This window comes from Sycon ciliatum, chromosome 7 (assembly GCF_964019385.1).
Source record: "Sycon ciliatum chromosome 7, ocSycCili1.1, whole genome shotgun sequence".
Lineage (NCBI taxonomy): Eukaryota > Metazoa > Porifera > Calcarea > Leucosolenida > Sycettidae > Sycon > Sycon ciliatum.
Window position 1 is genome coordinate 8,174,550 of NC_088649.1, and position 17,999 is coordinate 8,192,548.

Sequence of the window (17,999 nt, forward strand, 5' to 3'; positions counted from 1 at the left end):
AGCTGCCCAACAAGCTATTGACAAAGTCAATGGGATGCTGCTGAATGACCGCAAGGTGTTTGGCAAAGGTGACCTGTCCCAAGCTTCTTTCATCTTCCATGTTATTTAAGTTTGTAAAGCAACGTTCAGGACAACATGAAATCTGCGTAAGCATGAACATATTCACACTGGGGAGAGGCCTTACAGGTGCGAAGTATGTTGAGCCACCTTAAAGCGGTTATCAACTCGACAGGTTATATTCAATTGTTCTTCCACGGGAGCAAGAATGAGGTATTGTCCCAACTATGCGCTTAGAGCGCTTTAAAAAGGAACAAGAGCAGTACGATTTTTCACAATTGTTTCCTTCAACAGCGGTACTCAGAATAGCGATCAGCAGAAAGAACTTTGGACAGAAGTTATATCAGGTTACTCTAATGATGCTGATATGCGTTGGAGTCCAGAACAAATCAGAGAGTTGCACATCGACCTCCGTTCAAGTGTGATGTATGCAGCATATACTTCTCTCATTCAAGCAATCTGCTAGTACACAAACGTATTCACACCGGGGAGAAGCCTTTCGCGTGCACGGTTTGTAAAGCATCGTTCAGGACATCATCAAACCTTCGCAAGTATGAACATATTCACAATGGGGAGAAGCCTTACAAGTGCAAGGTGTGTGGAGCCTCCTTCAAGCGGTTATCAACTCTACAGGTTTTATCCAACGGTTCTTCCAGGTGCGCAAGCGTGCGCAAGCATGAGGTATTTTCCCAACTATGCGCTTAGAGTCCATTGAAAAGGAACAAAAGACATAATTTTGTTTACATTTGTTTTGTTCCACTGCGGTACTCCGATTAGCGATCAGCAGAAGGAATTTTGGACCAGACTGATAGCTTTCAAGTGCTCTGGTCTGTGTGATCTCGATTTGGTAACATATTCATCAAGAATTAGGACAAGGGCATTGATAACAAGGCTCTGTTTGACACATTTAATGTTTTTGGAGTAATTATGTCATGCAAGGTAGCTACTGACGATACGGGCCAGTCCAAGGGATACTGCTTTGTCATTTTAAGACTGATGAAGCTGCCCAACAAGCTATTGACAAAGTCAATGGGATGCTGCTGAATGACCGCAAGGTGTTTGGCAAAGGTGACCTGTCCCAAGCTTCTTTCATCTTCCATGTTATTTAAGTTTGTAAAGCAACGTTCAGGACAACATGAAATCTGCGTAAGCATGAACATATTCACACTGGGGAGAGGCCTTACAGGTGCGAAGTATGTTGAGCCACCTTAAAGCGGTTATCAACTCGACAGGTTATATTCAATTGTTCTTCCACGGGAGCAAGAATGAGGTATTGTCCCAACTATGCGCTTAGAGCGCTTTAAAAAGGAACAAGAGCAGTACGATTATTCACAATTGTTTCCTTCCGCAGCGGTACTCAGAATAGCGATCAGCAGAAAGAACTTTGGACAGAAGTTATATCAGGTTACTCTGATGATGCTGATATGCGTTGGAGTCCAGAACAAATCAGAGAGTTGCACATCGACCTCCGTTCAAGTGTGATGTATGCAGCAAATACTTCTCTCATTCAAGCGATCTGCTAGTACACAAACGTTTTCACACCGGGGAGAAGCCTTCCGCGTGCACGGTTTGTAAAGCAACGTTCAGGACATCATCAAACCTTCGCAAGCATGAACATATTAACAATGGGGAGAAGCCTTACAAGTGCAAGGTATGTGGAGCCTCCTTCAAGCGGTTATCAACTCTACAGGTTTTATCCAACGGTTCTTCCACGTGCGCAAGCGTGCGCAAGCATGAGGTATTTTCCCAACTATGCGTTTAGAGTCCATTGAAAAGGAACAAAAGACATAATTTTTTGATTACATTTGTTTTGTTCCACTGCGGTACTCAGATTAGCGCTCAGCAGAAGGAATTTTGGACAAGAGTGATAGCTTTCAAGTGCTCTGGTCTGTGTGATCTCGATTTGGTAACATCTTCATCAAGAATTAGGACAAGGGCAATGATAACAAGGCTCTGTTTGACACATTTAATGTTTTTGGAGTAATTATGTCATGCAAGGTAGCTACTGACGTTAAGGGCCAGTCCAAGGGATACTGCTTTGTCATTTTAAGACTGATGAAGCTGCCCAACAAGCTATTGACAAAGTCAATGGGATGCTGCTGAATGACCGCAAGGTGTTTGGCAAAGGTGACCTGTCCCAAGCTTCTTTCATCTTCCATGTTATTTAAGTTTGTAAAGCAACGTTCAGGACAACATCAAATCTGCGTAAGCATGAACATATTCACACTGGGGAGAGGCCTTACAGGTGCGAAGTATGTGGAGCCACCTTAAAGCGGTTATCAACTCTACAGGTTATATTCAATTGTTCTTCCACGGGCGCAAGAATGAGGTATTGTCCCAACTATGCGCCTAGAGCGCTTTGAAAAGGAACAACAGTAGTACGATTTTTCACGATTGTTTCCTTCAACAGCGGTACTCAGAATAGCGATCAGCAGAAAGAACTTTGGACAGAAGTTATATCAGGTTACTCTAGTGATGCTGATATGCGTTGGAGTCCAGAACAAATCAGAGAGTTGCACATCGACCTCCGTTCAAGTGTGATGTATGCAGCAAATACTTCTCTCATTCAAGCGATCTGCTGGTATAGAAACGTATTCACACCGGGGAGAAGCCTTTCGCGTGGAAAGTTTGTAAATCAACGTTCAGGACATCAAATTATACGTAAGCATGAACGCATTCGCTGTGGGGAGAGGCCTTACAAGAGCGAGGTATGTGGAGCTTCCTTCAAGCGGTTATCAACGTACAGGTTATATCCAATGGTTTTTCCACGTTCGCAATCATGAGGTATTGTCCCAACTATGCGCGGAGAGTCCTTTGAAAAGGAAGAATATACCGCTGAACTCGACTGATAGATGCCATGCTTGTAGAGGTGGCAGATTGCAGGATGGGAAAAGAAGGGAATTGGAGAAGATGAGCAAGGGTGCTCATCTGCCCTTGCTCACTCTTCCGAATTTTCACAGCCCTTTTCCTCACGATTCGACTACAGCAGACAGGTGTCACAGCGGTTCGTAGTGCCAAGGACCTGAAAAGGTGGATGTACCTGATTATGAACAATAATTATCATGTTTTATTACACGACCGTCCACGGCAACAATCAAGTATGCCCGGTGCCAGATTGCAGGATGGGAAAAAAGGGATTGGAGACGATGAGCCAGGGTGCTCATCTGCCCATGCTCATTTTTCTCCAATTTTTCACAGCACTTTTCCTAAACCGATTCGACTACAGCAGGCAGGTGTCACAGCGTTTCGTAATGCCAAGGACCTGGAACGGGTGATGTACCTGATTATGAACAATATTCAGCTGGTGTTTCCCTGTGTTGGATGGTGAGGTTAGTACATGTACTAGTGTTAGTAGTCATCCCTATAGGCCTAGCAAAGTCTCACAAATCTGCGTAAGCATGAACGTATTCACACTGGGGAGAGGCCCTACAAGTGCAAGGTATGTGGATCCTCCTCAAAGCGGTTATCAACTCTACAGGTTATATCCAACGGTTCTTTCACGTGCGCAAGAATGAGGTATTGTCCCAACTATGCGCTTAGAGTCCTTTGAAAAGGAACAAAAGCTATACTTTTGTTTACATATAATTATTTCCTTCAACAGCGGTACTCAGAATAGCGATCAGCAGAAAGAACTTTGGACAGAGGTTATATCAGGTTACTCTAATGATGCTGACATGCGTTGGAGTCCAGAACAAATCAGAGAGTTTCACATCGACCTCCACGGAGACGCACCTATCGCACCTTATACATGCAGTAGTTAACAGAACCAAGATACACATCGTCGTTCTGGAGAGATTGTGAAGCAGATCGCTTGAATGAGAGAAGTATTTGCTGCATACATCACACTTGAACGGAGGTCGATGTGCAATTCTCTGATTTGTTCAGGACAACATCAAATCTGCGTAAGCATGAACATATTCACATTGGGGAGAGGCCTTACAGGTGCGAAGTATGTGGAGCCACCTTAAAGCGGTTATCAACTCTACAGGTTATATTCAATTGTTCTTCCACGGGCGCAACAATGAGGTATTGTCCCAACTATGCGCTTAGAGCGCTTTAAAAAAGAACAACAGCAGTACGATTTTTCACAATTGTTTCCTTCAACAGCGGTACTCAGAATAGCGATCAGCAGAAAGAACTTTGGACAGAAGTTATATCAGGTTACTCTAATGATGCTGATATGCGTTGGAGTCCAGAACAAATCAGAGAGTTGCACATCGACCTCCGTTCAAGTGTGATGTATGCAGCAAATACTTCTCTCATTCAAGCGATCTGCTAGTACAGAAACGTATTCACACCGGGGAGAAGCCTTTCGCCAGGAAAGTTTGTAAATCAACGTTCAGGACATCAAATTATACGTAAGCATGAACGCATTCGCTGTGGGGAGAGGCCTTACAAGAGCGAGGTATGTGGAGCTTCCTTCAAGCGGTTACCAACGTACAGGTTATATCCAATGGTTTTTCCACGTTCGCAATCATGAAGTATTGTCCCAACTATGCGCGGAGAGTCCTTTGAAAAGTAACAAAAGATATAATTTTGTTTACATTTGTTTTGCGCCACTGCGGTACTCAGATTAGCGATCAGCAGAAGGAATTTTGGACGCTGTGGGGAGAGGCCTTACAAGAGCGAGGTATGTGGAGCTTCCTTCAAGCGGTTCCCAACGTACAGGTTATATCCAATGGTTTTTCCACGTTCGCAATCATGAGGTATTGTCCCAACTCTACGCGGAGAGTCCTTTGAAAAGGAACTAAAGCCTTTCGCGTGCACGGTTTGTAAAGCATCGTTCAGGACATCATCAAACCTTCGCAAGTATGAACGTATTCACAATGGGGAGAAGCCTTACAAGTGCAAGGTATTTGGAGCCTCCTTCAAGCGGTTATCAACTCTACAGGTTTTATCCAATGGTTCTTCCACGTGCGCAAGCGTGCGCAAGCATGAGGTATTTTCCCAACTATGCGCTTAGAGTCCATTGAAAAGGAACAAAAGACATAATTTTGTTTACATTTGTTTTGTTCCACAGCGGTACTCCGATTAGCGATCAGCAGAAGGAATTTTGGACAAGAGTGATAGCTTTCAAGTGCTCTGGTCTGTGTGATCTCGATTTGGTAACATCTTCATAAAGAATTAGGACAAGGGCATTGATAACAAGGCTCTGTTTGACACATTTAATGTTTTTGGAGTAATTATGTCATGCAAGGTAGCTACTGACGATACGGGCCAGTCCAAGGGATACTGCTTTGTCATTTTAAGACTGATGAAGCTGCCCAACAAGCTATTGACAAAGTCAATGGGATGCTGCTGAATGACCGCAAGGTGTTTGGCAAAGGTGACCTGTCCCAAGCTTCTTTCATCTTCCATGTTATTTAAGTTTGTAAAGCAACGTTCAGGACAACATCAAATCTGCGTAAGCATGAACATATTCACACTGGGGAGAGGCCTTACAGGTGCGACGTATGGTGAGCCACCTTAAAGCGGTTATCAACTCTACAGGTTATATTCAATTGTTCTTCCACGGGAGCAAGAATGAGGTATTGTCCCAACTATGCGCTTAGAGCGCTTTAAAAAGGAACAGCAGTACGATTTTTCACAATTGTTTCCTTCCGCAGCGGTACTCAGAATAGCGATCAGCAGAAAGAACTTTGGACAGAAGTTATATCAGGTTACTCTGATGATGCTGATATGCGTTGGAGTCCAGAACAAATCAGAGAGTTGCACATCGACCTCCGTTCAAGTGTGATGTATGCAGCAAATACTTCTCTCATTCAAGCGATCTGCTAGTACACAAACGTATTCACACCGGGGAGAAGCCTTCCGCGTGCACGGTTTGTAAAGCAACGTTCAGGACATCATCAAACCTTCGCAAGCATGAACGTATTCACAATGGGGAGAAGCCTTACAAGTGCAAGGTATGTGGAGCCTCCTTCAAGCGGTTATCAACTCTACAGGTTTTATCCAACGGTTCTTCCACGTGCGCAAGCGTGCGCAAGCATGAGGTATTTTCCCAACTATGCGTTTAGAGTCCATTGAAAAGGAACAAAAGACATAATTTTGTTTACATTTGTTTTGTTCCACTGCGGTACTCAGATTAGCGATCAGCAGAAGGAATTTTGGACAAGAGTGATAGCTTTCAAGTGCTCTGGTCTGTGTGATCTCGATTTGGTAACATTTTCATCAAGAATTAGGACAAGGGCATTGATAACAAGGCTCTGTTTGACACATTTAATGTTTTTGGAGTAATTATGTCATGCAAGGTAGCTACTGACGTTAAGGGCCAGTCCAAGGGATACTGCTTTGTCATTTTAAGACTGATGAAGCTGCCCAACAAGCTATTGACAAAGTCAAAGGGATGCTGCTGAATGACCGCAAGGTGTTTGGCAAAGGTGACCTGTCCCAAGCTTCTTTCATCTTCCATGTTATTTAAGTTTGTAAAGCAACGTTCAGGACAACATCAAATCTGCGTAAGCATGAACATATTCACACTGGGGAGAGGCCTTACAGGTGCGAAGTATGTGGAGCCACCTTAAAGCGGTTATCAACTCTACAGGTTATATTCAATTGTTCTTCCACGGGCGCAAGAATGAGGTATTGTCCCAACTATGCGCTTAGAGCGCTTTGAAAAGGAACAACAGTAGTACGATTTTTCACAATTGTTTCCTTCAACAGCGGTACTCAGAATAGCGATCAGCAGAAAGAACTTTGGACAGAAGTTATATCAGGTTACTCTAATGATGCTGATATGCGTTGGAGTCCAGAACAAATCAGAGAGTTGCACATCGACCTCCGTTCAAGTGTGATGTATGCAGCAAATACTTCTCTCATTCAAGCAATCTGCTAGTACACAAACGTATTCACACCGGGGAGAAGCCTTTCGCGTGCACGGTTTGTAAAGCATCGTTCAGGACATCATCAAACCTTCGCAAGTATGAACATATTCACAATGGGGAGAAGCCTTACAAGTGCAAGGTGTGTGGAGCCTCCTTCAAGCGGTTATCAACTCTACAGGTTTTATCCAACGGTTCTTCCAGGTGCGCAAGCGTGCGCAAGCATGAGGTATTTTCCCAACTATGCGCTTAGAGTCCATTGAAAAGGAACAAAAGACATAATTTTGTTTACATTTGTTTTGTTCCACTGCGGTACTCCGATTAGCGATCAGCAGAAGGAATTTTGGACCAGACTGATAGCTTTCAAGTGCTCTGGTCTGTGTGATCTCGATTTGGTAACATATTCATCAAGAATTAGGACAAGGGCATTGATAACAAGGCTCTGTTTGACACATTTAATGTTTTTGGAGTAATTATGTCATGCAAGGTAGCTACTGACGATACGGGCCAGTCCAAGGGATACTGCTTTGTCATTTTAAGACTGATGAAGCTGCCCAACAAGCTATTGACAAAGTCAATGGGATGCTGCTGAATGACCGCAAGGTGTTTGGCAAAGCTGACCTGTCCCAAGCTTCTTTCATCTTCCATGTTATTTAAGTTTGTAAAGCAACGTTCAGGACAACATGAAATCTGCGTAAGCATGAACATATTCACACTGGGGAGAGGCCTTACAGGTGCGAAGTATGTTGAGCCACCTTAAAGCGGTTATCAACTCGACAGGTTATATTCAATTGTTCTTCCACGGGAGCAAGAATGAGGTATTGTCCCAACTATGCGCTTAGAGCGCTTTAAAAAGGAACAAGAGCAGTACGATTATTCACAATTGTTTCCTTCCGCAGCGGTACTCAGAATAGCGATCAGCAGAAAGAACTTTGGACAGAAGTTATATCAGGTTACTCTGATGATGCTGATATGCGTTGGAGTCCAGAACAAATCAGAGAGTTGCACATCGACCTCCGTTCAAGTGTGATGTATGCAGCAAATACTTCTCTCATTCAAGCGATCTGCTAGTACACAAACGTTTTCACACCGGGGAGAAGCCTTCCGCGTGCACGGTTTGTAAAGCAACGTTCAGGACATCATCAAACCTTCGCAAGCATGAACATATTAACAATGGGGAGAAGCCTTACAAGTGCAAGGTATGTGGAGCCTCCTTCAAGCGGTTATCAACTCTACAGGTTTTATCCAACGGTTCTTCCACGTGCGCAAGCGTGCGCAAGCATGAGGTTTTTTCCCAACTATGCGTTTAGAGTCCATTGAAAAGGAACAAAAGACATAATTTTTTGATTACATTTGTTTTGTTCCACTGCGGTACTCAGATTAGCGCTCAGCAGAAGGAATTTTGGACAAGAGTGATAGCTTTCAAGTGCTCTGGTCTGTGTGATCTCGATTTGGTAACATCTTCATCAAGAATTAGGACAAGGGCAATGATAACAAGGCTCTGTTTGACACATTTAATGTTTTTGGAGTAATTATGTCATGCAAGGTAGCTACTGACGTTAAGGGCCAGTCCAAGGGATACTGCTTTGTCATTTTAAGACTGATGAAGCTGCCCAACAAGCTATTGACAAAGTCAATGGGATGCTGCTGAATGACCGCAAGGTGTTTGGCAAAGGTGACCTGTCCCAAGCTTCTTTCATCTTCCATGTTATTTAAGTTTGTAAAGCAACGTTCAGGACAACATCAAATCTGCGTAAGCATGAACATATTCACACTGGGGAGAGGCCTTACAGGTGCGAAGTATGTGGAGCCACCTTAAAGCGGTTATCAACTCTACAGGTTATATTCAATTGTTCTTCCACGGGCGCAAGAATGAGGTATTGTCCCAACTATGCGCTTAGAGCGCTTTGAAAAGGAACAACAGTAGTACGATTTTTCACGATTGTTTCCTTCAACAGCGGTACTCAGAATAGCGATCAGCAGAAAGAACTTTGGACAGAAGTTATATCAGGTTACTCTAGTGATGCTGATATGCGTTGGAGTCCAGAACAAATCAGAGAGTTGCACATCGACCTCCGTTCAAGTGTGATGTATGCAGCAAATACTTCTCTCATTCAAGCGATCTGCTGGTATAGAAACGTATTCACACCGGGGAGAAGCCTTTCGCGTGGAAAGTTTGTAAATCAACGTTCAGGACATCAAATTATACGTAAGCATGAACGCATTCGCTGTGGGGAGAGGCCTTACAAGAGCGAGGTATGTGGAGCTTCCTTCAAGCGGTTATCAACGTACAGGTTATATCCAATGGTTTTTCCACGTTCGCAATCATGAGGTATTGTCCCAACTATGCGCGGAGAGTCCTTTGAAAAGGAAGAATATACCGCTGAACTCGACTGATAGATGCCATGCTTGTAGAGGTGGCAGATTGCAGGATGGGAAAAGAAGGGAATTGGAGAAGATGAGCAAGGGTGCTCATCTGCCCTTGCTCACTCTTCCGAATTTTCACAGCCCTTTTCCTCACGATTCGACTACAGCAGACAGGTGTCACAGCGGTTCGTAGTGCCAAGGACCTGAAAAGGTGGATGTACCTGATTATGAACAATAATTATCATGTTTTATTACACGACCGTCCACGGCAACAATCAAGTATGCCCGGTGCCAGATTGCAGGATGGGAAAAAAGGGATTGGAGACGATGAGCCAGGGTGCTCATCTGCCCATGCTCATTTTTCTCCAATTTTTCACAGCACTTTTCCTAAACCGATTCGACTACAGCAGGCAGGTGTCACAGCGTTTCGTAATGCCAAGGACCTGGAACGGGTAATGTACCTGATTATGAACAATATTCAGCTGGTGTTTCCCTGTGTTGGATGGTGAGGTTAGTACATGTACTAGTGTTAGTAGTCATCCCTATAGGCCTAGCAAAGTCTCACAAATCTGCGTAAGCATGAACGTATTCACACTGGGGAGAGGCCCTACAAGTGCAAGGTATGTGGATCCTCCTCAAAGCGGTTATCAACTCTACAGGTTATATCCAACGGTTCTTTCACGTGCGCAAGAATGAGGTATTGTCCCAACTATGCGCTTAGAGTCCTTTGAAAAGGAACAAAAGCTATACTTTTGTTTACATATAATTATTTCCTTCAACAGCGGTACTCAGAATAGCGATCAGCAGAAAGAACTTTGGACAGAGGTTATATCAGGTTACTCTAATGATGCTGACATGCGTTGGAGTCCAGAACAAATCAGAGAGTTTCACATCGACCTCCACGGAGACGCACCTATCGCACCTTATACATGCAGTAGTTAACAGAACCAAGATACACATCGTCGTTCTGGAGAGATTGTGAAGCAGATCGCTTGAATGAGAGGAGTATTTGCTGCATACATCACACTTGAACGGAGGTCGATGTGCAATTCTCTGATTTGTTCAGGACAACATCAAATCTGCGTAAGCATGAACATATTCACATTGGGGAGAGGCCTTACAGGTGCGAAGTATGTGGAGCCACCTTAAAGCGGTTATCAACTCTACAGGTTATATTCAATTGTTCTTCCACGGGCGCAACAATGAGGTATTGTCCCAACTATGCGCTTAGAGCGCTTTGAAAAGGAACAACAGTAGTACGATTTTTCACAATTGTTTCCTTCAACAGCGGTACTCAGAATAGCGATCAGCAGAAAGAACTTTGGACAGAAGTTATATCAGGTTACTCTAATGATGCTGATATGCGTTGGAGTCCAGAACAAATCAGAGAGTTGCACATCGACCTCCGTTCAAGTGTGATGTATGCAGCAAATACTTCTCTCATTCAAGCGATCTGCTAGTACAGAAACGTATTCACACCGGGGAGAAGCCTTTCGCCAGGAAAGTTTGTAAATCAACGTTCAGGACATCAAATTATACGTAAGCATGAACGCATTCGCTGTGGGGAGAGGCCTTACAAGAGCGAGGTATGTGGAGCTTCCTTCAAGCGGTTACCAACGTACAGGTTATATCCAATGGTTTTTCCACGTTCGCAATCATGAGGTATTGTCCCAACTATGCGCGGAGAGTCCTTTGAAAAGTAACAAAAGATATAATTTTGTTTACATTTGTTTTGCGCCACTGCGGTACTCAGATTAGCGATCAGCAGAAGGAATTTTGGACGCTGTGGGGAGAGGCCTTACAAGAGCGAGGTATGTGGAGCTTCCTTCAAGCGGTTCCCAACGTACAGGTTATATCCAATGGTTTTTCCACGTTCGCAATCATGAGGTATTGTCCCAACTCTACGCGGAGAGTCCTTTGAAAAGGAACTAAAGATATAATTTTGTTTACATTTGTTTTGTTCCACTGCGGTACTCAGATTAGCGATCAGCAGAAGGAATTTTGGACAAGAGTGATAGCTTTCAAGTGCTCTGGTCTGTGTGATCTCGATTTGGTAACATCTTTATCAAGAATTAGGACAAGGGCATTGATAACAAGGCTCTGTTTGACACATTTAATGTTTTTGGAGTAATTATGTCATGCAAGGTAGCTACTGACGATACGGGCCAGTCCAAGGGATACTGCTTTGTCATTTTAAGACTGATGAAGCTGCCCAACAAGCTATTGACAAAGTCAATGGGATGCTGCTGAATGACCGCAAGGTGTTTGGCAAAGGTGAACTGTCCCAAGCTTCTTTCATCTTTCATGTTATTTAAGTTTGTAAAGCAACGTTCAGGACAACATCAAATCTGCGTAAGCATGAACATATTCACACTGGGGAGAGGCCTTACAGGTGCGAAGTATGTGGCGCCACCTTAAAGCGGTTATCAACTCTACAGGTTATATTCAATTGTTCTTCCACGGGCGCAAGAATGAGGTATTGTCCCAACTATGCGCTTAGAGCGCTCTAAAAAGGAACAACAGCAGTACGATTTTTCACAATTGTTTCCTTCAACAGCAGTACTCAGAATAGCGATCAGCAGAAAGAACTTTGGACAGAAGTTATATCAGGTTACTCTAATGATGCTGATATGCGTTGGAGTCCAGAACAAATCAGAGAGTTGCACATCGACTTCCGTTCAAGTGTGATGTATGCAGCAAATACTTCTCTCATTCAAGCGATCTGCTAGTACAGAAACGTATTCACACCGGGGAGAAGCCTTTCGCCAGGAAAGTTTGTAAATCAACGTTCAGGACATCAAATTATACGTAAGCATGAACGCATTCGCTGTGGGGAGAGGCCTTACAAGAGCGAGGTATGTGGAGCTTCCTTCAAGCGGTTACCAACGTACAGGTTATATCCAATGGTTTTTCCACGTTCGCAATCATGAGGTATTGTCCCAACTACGCGCGGAGAGTCCTTTGAAAAGGAACAAAAGATATAATTTTGTTTACATTTGTTTTGTTCCACTGCGGTACTCAGATTAGCGATCAGCAGAAGGAATTTTGGACAAGAGTGATAGCTTTCAAGTGCTTCGGTCTGTGTGATCTCGATTTGGTAACATCTTCATCAAGAATATGGACAAGGGCATTGATAACAAGGCTCTGTTTGACACATTTAATGTTTTTGGAGTAATTATGTCATGCAAGGTAGCTACTGACGATAAGGGCCAGTCCAAGGGATACTGCTTTGTCATTTTAAGACTGATGAAGCTGCCCAACAAGCTATTGACAAAGTCAATGGGATGCTGCTGAATGACCGCAAGGTGTTTGGCAAAGGTGATCTGTCCCAAGCTTCTTTCATCTTTCATGTTATTTAAGTTTGTAAAGCAACGTTCAGGACAACATCAAATCTGCGTAAGAATGAACATATTCACACTGGGGAGAGGCCTTACAGGTGCGAAGTATGTGGAGCCACCTTAAAGCGGTTATCAACTCTACAGGTTATATTCAATTGTTCTTCCACGGGCGCAAGAATGAGGTATTGTCCCAACTATGCGCTTAGAGCGCTTTGAAAAGGAACAACAGCAGTACGATTTTTCACAATTGTTTCCTTCAACAGCGGTACTCAGAATAGCGATCAGCAGAAAGAACTTTGGACAGAAGTTATATCAGGTTACTCTGATGATGCTGATATGCGTTGGAGTCCAGAATAAATCAGAGAGTTGCACATCGACCTCCGTTCAAGTGTGATGTATGCAGCAAATACTTCTCTCATTCAAGCGATCTGCTAGTACAGAAACGTATTCACACCGGGGAGAAGCCTTTCGCGTGGAAAGTTTGTAAATCAACGTTCAGGACATCAAATTATACGTAAGCATGAACGCATTCGCTGTGGGGAGAGGCCTTACAAGAGCGAGGTATGTGGAGCTTCCTTCAAGCGGTTATCAACGTACAGGTTATATCCAATGGTTTTTCCACGTTCGCAATCATGAGGTATTGTCCCAACTAGGCGCGGAGAGTCCTTTGAAAAGGAAGAATATACCGCTGAACTCGACTGATAGATGCCATGCTTGTAGAGGTGGCAGATTGCAGGATAGGAAAAGAAGGGAATTGGAGAAGATGAGCAAGGGTGCTCATCTGCCCTTGCTCACTTTTCCGAATTTTCACAGCCCTTTTCCTCAACCGATTCGACTTCAGCAGACAGGTGTCACAGCGGTTCGTAGTGCCAAGGACCTGGAAAGGTGGATGTAACTGATTATGAACAATAATTATCATGTTTTATTACACGACCGTCCGCGGTAACAATCAAGTATGCCTGGTGCCAGATTGCAAGATGGGAAAAAAGGGATTGGAGACGATGAGCAAGGGTGCTCATCTGCCCATGCTCATTTTTTCCAATTTTTCACAGCCCTTTTCCTAAACCGATTCGACTACAGCAGACAGGTGTCACAGCGTTTCGTAATGCCAAGGACCTGGAACGGGTGATGTACCTGATTATGAACAATATTCAAGAATTAGGACAAAGGCATTGATAACAAGGCTCTGTTTGACACATTTAATGTTTTTGGAGTAATTATGTCATGCAAGGTAGCTACTGACGATACGGGCCAGTCCAAGGGATACTGCTTTGTCATTTTAAGACTGATGAAGCTGCCCAACAAGCTATTGACAAAGTCAATGGGATGCTGCTGAATGACCGCAAGGTGTTTGGCAAAGGTGACCTGTCCCAAGCTTCTTTCACCTTCCATGTTATTTAAGTTTGTAAAGCAACGTTCAGGACAACATCAAATCTGCGTAAGCATGAACATATTCACACTGGGGAGAGGCCTTACAGGTGCGAAGTATGTGGAGCCACCTTAAAGCGGTTATCAACTCTACAGGTTATATTCAAGTGTTCTTCCACGGGCGCAAGAATGGGGTATTGTCCCAACTATGCGCTTAGAGCGCTTTAAAAAGGAACAACAGCAGTACGATTTTTCACAATTGTTTCCTTCCGCAGCGGTACTCAGAATAGCGATCAGCAGAAAGAACTTTGGACAGAAGTTATATCAGGTTACTCTGATGATGCAGATATGAGTTGGAGTCCAGAACAAAACAGAGAGTTGCACATCGACCTCCGTTCAAGTGTGATGTATGCAGCAAATACTTCTCTCATTCAAGCGATCTGCTAGTACACAAACGTATTCACACCGGGGAGAAGCCTTTCGCGTGCACGGTTTGTAAAGCATCGTTCAGGACATCATCAAACCTTCGCAAGTATGAACGTATTCACAATGGGGAGAAGCCTTACAAGTGCAAGTTATGTGGAGCCTCCTTTAAGCGGTTATCAACTCTACAGATTTTATCCAACGGTTCTTCCACGTGCGCAAGCGTGCGCAAGCATGAGGTATTTTCCAAACTATGCGCTTAGAGTCCATTGAAAAGGAACAAAAGACATAATTTTGTTTACATTTGTTTTGTTCCACTGCGGTACTCCGATTAGCGATCAGCAGAAGGAATTTTGGACAAGAGTGATAGCTTTCAAGTGCTCTGGTCTGTGTGATCTCGATTTGGTAACATCTTCATCAAGAATTAGGACAAGGACATTGATAACAAGGCTCTGTTTGACACATTTAATGTTTTTGGAGTAATTATGTCATGCAAGGTAGCTACTGACGATACGGGCCAGTCCAAGGGATACTGCTTTGTCATTTTAAGACTGATGAAGCTGCCCAACAAGCTATTGACCAAGTCAATGGGATGCTGCTGAATGACCGCAAGGTGTTTGGCAAAGGTGACCTGTCCCAAGCTTCTTTCATCTTCCATGTTATTTAAGTTTGTAAAGCAACGTTCAGGACAACATCAAATCTGCGTAAGCATGAACATATTCACACTGGGGAGAGGCCTTACAGGTGCGAAGTATGGTGAGCCACCTTAAAGCGGTTATCAACTATACAGGTTATATTCAATTGTTCTTCCACGGGAGCAAGAATGAGGTATTGTCCCAACTATGCGCTTAGAGCGCTTTAAAAAGGAACAGCAGTACGATTTTTCACAATTGTTTCCTTCCGCAGCGGTACTCAGAATAGCGATCAGCAGAAAGAACTTTGGACAGAAGTTATATCAGGTTACTCTGATGATGCTGATATGCGTTGGAGTCCAGAACAAATCAGAGAGTTGCACATCGACCTCCGTTCAAGTGTGATGTATGCAGCAAATACTTCTCTCATTCAAGCGATCTGCTAGTACACAAACGTATTCACACCGGGGAGAAGCCTTCCGCGTGCACGGTTTGTAAAGCAACGTTCAGGACATCATCAAACCTTCGCAAGCATGAACGTATTCACAATGGGGAGAAGCCTTACAAGTGCAAGGTATGTGGAGCCTCCTTCAAGCGGTTATCAACTCTACAGGTTTTATCCAACGGTTCTTCCACGTGCGCAAGCGTGCGCAAGCATGAGGTATTTTCCCAACTATGCGTTTAGAGTCCATTGAAAAGGAACAAAAGACATAATTTTGTTTACATTTGTTTTGTTCCACTGCGGTACTCAGATTAGCGATCAGCAGAAGGAATTTTGGACAAGAGTGATAGCTTTCAAGTGCTCTGGTCTGTGTGATCTCGATTTGGTAACATTTTCATCAAGAATTAGGACAAGGGCATTGATAACAAGGCTCTGTTTGACACATTTAATGTTTTTGGAGTAATTATGTCATGCAAGGTAGCTACTGACGATAAGGGCCAGTCCAAGGGATACTGCTTTGTCATTTTAAGACTGATGAAGCTGCCCAACAAGCTATTGACAAAGTCAATGGGATGCTGCTGAATGACCGCAAGGTGTTTGGCAAAGGTGACCTGTCCCAAGCTTCTTTCATCTTCCATGTTATTTAAGTTTGTAAAGCAACGTTCAGGACAACATCAAATCTGCGTAAGCATGAACATATTCACACTGGGGAGAGGCCTTACAGGTGCGAAGTATGGTGAGCCACCATAAAGCGGTTATCAACTCTACAGGTTATATTCAATTGTTCTTCCACGGGAGCAAGAATGAGGTATTGTCCCAACTATGCGCTTAGAGCGATTTAAAAAGGAACAGCAGTACGATTTTTCACAATTGTTTCCTTCCGCAGCGGTACTCAGAATAGCGATCAGCAGAAAGAACTTTGGACAGAAGTTATATCAGGTTACTCTGATGATGCTGATATGCGTTGGAGTCCAGAACAAATCAGAGAGTTGCACATCGACCTCCGTTCAAGTGTGATGTATGCAGCAAATACTTCTCTCATTCAAGCGATCTGCTAGTACACAAACGTATTCACACCGGGGAGAAGCCTTCCGCGTGCACGGTTTGTAAAGCAACGTTCAGGACATCATCAAACCTTCGCAAGCATGAACGTATTCACAATGGGGAGAAGCCTTACAAGTGCAAGGTATGTGGAGCCTCCTTCAAGCGGTTATCAACTCTACAGGTTTTATCCAACGGTTCTTCCACGTGCGCAAGCGTGCGCAAGCATGAGGTATTTTCCCAACTATGCGTTTAGAGTCCATTGAAAAGGAACAAAAGACATAATTTTGTTTACATTTGTTTTGTTCCACTGCGGTACTCAGATTAGCGATCAGCAGAAGGAATTTTGGACAAGAGTGATAGCTTTCAAGTGCTCTGGTCTGTGTGATCTCGATTTGGTAACATTTTCATCAAGAATTAGGACAAGGGCATTGATAACAAGGCTCTGTTTGACACATTTAATGTTTTTGGAGTAATTATGTCATGCAAGGTAGCTACTGACGTTAAGGGCCAGTCCAAGGGATACTGCTTTGTCATTTTAGGACTGATGAAGCTGCCCAACAAGCTATTGACAAAGTCAATGGGATGCTGCTGAATGACCGCAAGGTGTTTGGCAAAGGTGACCTGTCCCAAGCTTCTTTCATCTTCCATGTTATTTAAGTTTGTAAAGCAACGTTCAGGACAACATCAAATCTGCGTAAGCATGAACATATTCACACTGGGGAGAGGCCTTACAGGTGCGAAGTATGTGGAGCCACCTTAAAGCGGTTATCAACTCTACAGGTTATATTCAATTGTTCTTCCACGGGCGCAAGAATGAGGTATTGTCCCAACTATGCGCTTAGAGCGCTTTGAAAAGGAACAACAGTAGTACGATTTTTCACAATTGTTTCCTTCAACAGCTGTACTCAGAATAGCGATCAGCAGAAAGAACTTTGGACAGAAGTTATATCAGGTTACTCTGATGATGCTGATATGAGTTGGAGTCCAGAACAAAACAGAGAGTTGCACATCGACCTCCGTTCAAGTGTGATGTATGCAGCAAATACTTCTCTCATTCAAGCGATCTGCTAGTACACAAACGTATTCACACCGGGGAGAAGCCTTTCGCGTGCACGGTTTGTAAAGCATCGTTCAGGACATCATCAAACCTTCGCAAGTATGAACGTATTCACAATGGGGAGAAGCCTTACAAGTGCAAGGTATGTGGAGCCTCCTTTAAGCGGTTATCAACTCTACAGGTTTTATCCAACGGTTCTTCCACGTGCGCAAGCGTGCGCAAGCATGAGGTATTTTCCCAACTATGCGCTTAGAGTCCATTGAAAAGGAACAAAAGACATAATTTTGTTTACATTTGTTTTGTTCCACTGCGGTACTCCGATTAGCGATCGGCAGAAGGAATTTTGGACAAGAGTGATAGCTTTCAAGTGCTCTTGTCTGTGTGATCTCGATTTGGTAACATCTTCATCAAGAATTAGGACAAGGGCATTGATAACAAGGCTCTGTTTGA

General features: G+C 43.6%; 1 protein-coding gene across 1 annotated transcript; it reads left to right on the plus strand.

Annotated features, from left to right (window-relative positions):
* The first annotated feature begins 1,682 nt into the window (after window positions 1-1,682).
* Window positions 1,683-17,934, plus strand: LOC135821578 (zinc finger protein 271-like). Its single transcript, XM_065334576.1, has 15 exons — window positions 1,683-1,708; window positions 3,256-3,381; window positions 3,943-4,006; window positions 4,630-4,763; window positions 5,753-5,963; window positions 6,142-6,216; window positions 8,258-8,332; window positions 10,999-11,056; window positions 14,399-14,549; window positions 15,370-15,667; window positions 15,759-15,817; window positions 16,424-16,721; window positions 16,813-16,867; window positions 17,564-17,691; window positions 17,875-17,934. The coding sequence occupies exons 1-15, from the start codon at window positions 1,683-1,685 to the stop codon at window positions 17,932-17,934; spliced, it is 1,818 nt and encodes a 605-aa protein (XP_065190648.1).
* Window positions 17,935-17,999: the final 65 nt, after the last annotated feature.